This window comes from Sceloporus occidentalis, unplaced genomic scaffold (assembly GCF_023333645.1).
Source record: "Sceloporus occidentalis isolate IW3139 unplaced genomic scaffold, rSceOcc1.0.p SCAF_34, whole genome shotgun sequence".
In the NCBI taxonomy this organism is placed as follows: domain Eukaryota; kingdom Metazoa; phylum Chordata; class Lepidosauria; order Squamata; family Phrynosomatidae; genus Sceloporus; species Sceloporus occidentalis.
The window spans coordinates 5,671,451-5,677,450 of NW_028317014.1; the positions used below are offsets into that span (position 1 = coordinate 5,671,451).

Consider the following 6,000-nt stretch of genomic DNA (forward strand, 5'->3'; position numbering starts at 1 on the left):
AAACGAAAAGCAGTCTGTTTGTGAAAAAAATTTAGCACACCGGTAACTTTTGTAATCTTGTACCTTGTAATGCATAATACAGCTGTCAACCAAGACCCTAAAGGGTCAAACTTGTAATGGATCAATTAACATTGTGTACCATTATGCAATTTACTAAGCATATCCCTAAATATTGCTTAAATGCACCCCTTAAGAACTAAAGTCTGCTCACATCAGACACTGGGTTGACCTGTTAATGTGTAAAACATACTTTGAATGGGAAGAATTAACAATTTCAGTTCCAGACATATGTCATTTTACATATACTATAGTATTCTACTTGTGCCAAATACTCTTGCAATTGTTCAGTTTTCACTTTTAATTAAAATCATTAGTTTATTAGAATTTATATAAAATTCTCTCACATTTGACACCAAATAAATTACATACATGCAAAATATATACTATATATATATATATATATATATATATATATATATATATATATATATATATATATATACACATTAAAAAATAAACAAATTTATTGTATTTGGTATTCTATGTGCCATTTTATTTTCCTAATTAGAAGTAGATTCCATAGAGAATCAGAAAGATTATGTCTTTATGTAAAGCAAATAAATACTTTGTGGTATCTTTCATTGTATATATACAATTGTTTTCATAAATGAGGTACAGAAATGATCGCATTAGGCTTTTCCCGAAGAGCCTAATGAAGTCAACACAGCAAACAAGTCTACAGCTGTTGCAGAACCCCTATAAACTCTGACATCTGAGCTGGCACCTATCGTTGGCATCTTAAAGAGCAAAAATTAGCTTCTCAAAGAGGTTCTGCAGCAATTGTGATAAATCCACAGGGCAACCTGGAAGAGCAAGTATCTACAAGAGCATGTGCCCAGAACCCTGAAGGTGACTTTGGTTACCTGGTCTGTGATTCCCATTTATTTATAATAAAAAGATTTTTTTAATGTTACATTTGTACATTGTTGCAATAAAATGTATCCTTGCCTGCAACATATTTGCTCTAACCCTGTACTTTATAAGGCAGAATGGGCCAAATCTCCCTGAAAGAATTGAGAGTCATCCGCTCTCAGTAATACACAGATCATTTAATCTAGTGATTGTATGCATTGGTTCCTCCCTGCAGAATACATGCATAGCTGTTGCACGCTAGTCTGTATATTCATGGAAAAATGCACTTCTTTTTCAGGGGCTGCTGCCCAACACCTACTTTTAACCTTTTAATTACTGCGGTCAGGACATATCTTTGCCTATGGCAAGACGGAAGAAATTTCCCAGTTTTGCTATAGTTAAACTTAGATAACAACGTTAGATACACGTTATACATTTTAACTAGCATTCTAGGTGATCTCACAAAAGGTCAGCAGTTGGTTGGCATATTAGAAAGACGCCATGTTGGCTACCTGCTCCATTGACCTGATGGTTGCCTAAGACAGCAATCTGATTATTTTTTTGCTTTTTTATGTTCACAGAGAAGCTGCAAATCAGCCAGCTTCTCTTTTCCCCAGATGGAGCCTTGCATTTAAGACGTCTAAGTAGGAGATAACATAGCTGGCTGTCTGAGACCACTTTGCTATGTATGGGCTATGTAGCTGGTAATCAAGTCATTGTTCTCAATTAAGGCGCCATTTACAAGTTAATATACAGTTTTATTTGAAGGTAGATGGAAGCTGGAAGGAGACTGCAGTCACTGAGCTTTTCTTTTGCTTGAACTGGGATGATTGTATAAAGATATACACTTGGGTTTAGTCAAGGCCTCATTAGCATTGAAGATGGTGAGGTCTGGTAAGGACAATAGGTCATAGTCTAAAACATGGGAGTTGGGAGACTTAGATGTAGTGTAAAGAACTTTTACTTCTCTGAATAGGAGAACAGTCTATGTTTAAAATACAACAAGTGAACGGGATAGTCATAAGGCTATACTGAATCTAAGACTAGACCATGGCAAGTTCTCAAACAAATAGCAACCAGTCTTGACTCACCTAATTCTAAGAGCAGCCCTGGACGAGTCCAAGGGCCTGATACATTTTGATGTTTTTATGTTTGATAATTAATGGGATTACATAAACTAATTTCTGATTTAACTTTTTTACCTGAAATCAAACAACAAGAAATGTGATACAGCCATACTGGTCAAAGAGAAGAGTCTCTAGTTGAAGGTGAACTTTTTAACCGGGCCAACATTCCCTCACTCACTGTCTTATTCTATTCATGCTCCTTAGTTAATCTGGAGACGTCCGAGGTCTGGAAAGCTTATGTGACTCAATATATTTTTCTTTGTTGACCCAACAAAAAGGTATCATCTTTGGCCAATGATTTTCTCTAGTGGGTTATTTCTATTATCACCTTGAAACAAATGTTATTGTTAGAGTCCTTTATTCCCTTTATAAATAATTGACTGTTCCTGTACCTGTATGTTCCTTTTAGTGTAGCCCTACCACTCTGTGTCTAGTATTAAGTGTATAATTCAAATGATTTAGGCATAATAACAGCTTCACCACCAGCTGCCATTTTTTGTCTAGCCAACTGGACTTTGTGTGCCAGTCATGTGTCTTAACATACCTGGCAATCGATAAGACCACCAGTAAAGAAACTATAAATGCTCTAAACATCTCTATACAAAATATTTCAATTATAAGCCCACTTTGATTCACTGATAAATTGGATGCCCTCTGACATTAACTGGAATTTAGAAAAAACAGAACATTTTACTTGGCAATGAGGATATACCTTTTTCATTCCAGGCTTTGAGAAAATTTAAAAGACAGAGGCTGACTCTTGTACCTATTTTACATGACACTTGACTACCTTAGAACCCTTTAAAGTCAAGCAACTGACTTTAAAGCAATTAGCTCAACTTCCATCTACCCAAAATGTAAAAATGTAAATAAATATATAATTAAATAGCTAATTAAATGATATATTTATTCTAGTTGCCTTAAACAATTTAAATAATATCAGACATTTATTCTGAAGCTCCATCATCTCATGTTTTAATAGAAAAAAACATCCTATAAATATACAACACCTACTATAATAGACAAATAGCATTTTTTATGTTTTAATATATTAATTTGCTTTTTCGGTGCCCAAGAAGTTGCAACCATATTGTGAAATAATTCCTTAAAAGCACCTATTGGCACAAAGTACTCAAACACAGTACCACTATTTTTAAACCCACAGCCACCCTTTTTTTTAATACAAACAACCCTGATATTTTAACCCATAATTTAATATAGAAACTTCCACTGGTAAAAGATTAACACTTAACAAGATGGGGTATATCAGGTTCACTTATCTGAGGATTTAACTCTTTTTCAGGTGATATAGTGGTTGAACTAATCTCTTTTTTATTGTCTTTGAATTTTAGATTGTTCATACTTTTCCCAGTTATTACAGAAATAGTGGTCTCTTCCTCTATAAATTTCACTGTAGGGCCAGTAGAGAAGTGAGATTGAAATATTCTTCCATCTGTTAGAATAATATAACTGTCTATGGTGGCATTTTGGGGATGTACCTGCTTGCAGAAGAATCCATGCAGGAGGACCAGGAACTCTTTTTTTAAACTTTTATGCATATATCCATATATATATGGATGGATACAACATTGCAGGAAAAAGAGCACCAGGACCAGTGATGTTACCCACCTTGGAATAACTAAATTGGCACTGGATGCAACAATGCTGAGAATACTATAAGGACCCATACTTATTATGTAGGATGATAAAATGGCAAAAATAACCTTGGCTGCTTTACAGTGGTAAAGAGGTCGGTGAGGATTTGTTTTGTCAACTGTGCTTAGTGCAGTGGTTCTTGTCCCATCAGACCTGTCACATCCATTTGCCTGGACTGGGTGCACTAATGCATTTTGCCTCCTGGCTGCTCTGAACACCATTCCATAGCACGCCAACATAATGCTCACTGGTAAGATGAAGGAAAACAATGCACTGAGTACAGTGTATGAATAACTAGAAGCCCACAAGACTTTGCAGTAGTGGTTGTGAAGATCAAATTCAACCTTGCCCCATCCATACAGAGGAGGGGTGCTCTGGAGAACACTGAAGATCCAAGTGCAGGTGATAAGCAGGCTACCTCGTTTTGGGGTCATCTTGGTGGGATATGACAAAGGATGGATGATAGCCAGATATTTGTCAACCGAAACCACTGTGATGGTGTTCACTCCAGCAAAAGCAAAGAGATGCATGAGGACCACCACAGCTCCACAAAGACCATGTTCCAAAGGCCAGATATCAGGGAGGGAGGTAGCAATTACACAAGGCATCACCAAGACAGTCTGCAGAAGATCAGCCACCAGCAGGTTGAAGATAAATCGGTTGGCCACCTGGAGCAACTGTGGCTTGCGATGAAAAACCACCAGTAACATAATGTTTCCAAAGAGAGAGAGGAAGAGGAGGGAGATGATGAGAGATATCCTTAGAACCGTATCAGGCATAGAATGGGATCCATCCTCTGCAAAGTGGCTGTGGTTTGCAGTGGCCCTGGGCTCATTCAACCTCTGCATGGTGGCTTCCAAACCCAAAATCACACCTCCACCCAACGTGGACCCAGGTGGGTGTCCCAGCTCAGATAGCAATATACACGGAGACTGGAGAGATCTTACATCTTCCTTACAAGATGCACTGTACTCCTAGAAAGAGTTCAATGTCTGGCGTCCATCATCCAAGCATCACATGCAGGAGTTCGCATAATAATAAAAAAAAACCCCCACAAGGACTTCACATGCTGACTATAAAACCAAAGCTTCATTTTCTATACCGAGGAGGCCTATGATGTGAACACAGACATTAAAAGAGCAGTTTACTCGGCAGGGGTTATGCATTATTCATTACAGGATGCATACATTTATTCTTAATGGTAAAATTATACTAAATCACAAAGCCCAGCAGTGCACAGATCCAACACATCAACGTGCATCCTGAATCCACTGGCAAAGCCATATGTCCTCTTTACCTGTAAAAACACATTCTCTCCTAAGCATTCTGAATAATAACAGTTAAAAAAGAGATTAGGAACATGCAAATCAATGAGCATTCATTTACCTGTTGATTATCATTGTCTTATGTCCTGTGGTCCTCAGGATGCTGATACAATGATGGATCTGTCTCCGTACCCCCTCCCCTTGTGTCTATTTCTGTGATTTGGACAGCTCAGTGCTGCTGTAGAGAGGAATCACTGTTCTCCCTCCCACACTTATCTCATTTCCCTCCCCCATACTCTGCTCCTCACAATCTATGGAGAGGTTTGTGTGTGTGTGTGTGTGTGTTGAGCAAGCAGAGGAGGTAGCAAAGGTACCAAACCGAGCCCAGCATCACTTACAAGCTCCAGATGCAGACTGCTTCCTTGCCCAGAGCAAGCAAATTGCTGCAATAGAGTGCTTTACATATTTCTTTCTCTAATGACTTTCAATTTGAAATGATGAAATTGGCAGGGCACCCTCACCCCTTGTGGTGACTGTTGTATGATGCAGAATAGCTTAACAATACATCACATCAATTCTCATACATTGCTTTACAAGCTTAGACCTTCTGACACATATTTGTAAAAAAAAATGTTGGCAATGTGAAACCATGAGTGACTGATCTGCATCTGGCTAAGCAATATGAAGCCAATGGCTGATCACTACTTGGTATTCTCTCTAGCAATTATAATGCATGTGTGTTGACTGCAAGAGTACTTGCCTTTATTACACATTTTCCTGCAGAAGATATACACATATATGCACATCCTGAAAGGGACAAGGGGCTTTGCCTGTGTGATTTGATAGAAAAATGCCTAGAACGAAGAAGCTCATTTTAGTGTCTGGAATATGATTCCATTATTACAGAGATGATATCTGATTAATGGAATTATTACCCAGAAGTGTAGGTAGGTCAAAGAACTGTAGATGCATTCAGGAATGCTCAGAATACAAATAAGACTATCCATAATTAAGTTACATAATTAAGTTTTGGGCAGATT

General features: G+C 37.8%; 1 protein-coding gene across 1 annotated transcript; it reads right to left on the minus strand.

Annotated features, from left to right (window-relative positions):
• Window positions 1–1,708: 1,708 nt before the first annotated feature.
• On the minus strand, window positions 1,709–4,543 carry GPR101 (G protein-coupled receptor 101). Its single transcript, XM_089487657.1, has 2 exons — window positions 3,669–4,543; window positions 1,709–1,880 (listed from the first exon to the last, which is right to left on the minus strand). The coding sequence occupies exons 1-2, from the start codon at window positions 4,541–4,543 to the stop codon at window positions 1,709–1,711; spliced, it is 1,047 nt and encodes a 348-aa protein (XP_089343783.1).
• Between the last annotated feature and the right edge of the window lie 1,457 nt (window positions 4,544–6,000).

Bases quoted from the DNA above. Each gene is read 5' to 3' on its own strand.
- GPR101 (XM_089487657.1), bottom strand. From the start codon at position 4,543: ATGCAGAGGTTGAATGAGCCCAGGGCCACTGCAAACCACAGCCACTTT. The intron at 1,881-3,668 runs GTGGGTAACATC...TCTCCTATTCAG, and splicing joins GCCAATTTAGTTATTCCAAG to AGAAGTAAAAGTTCTTTACA.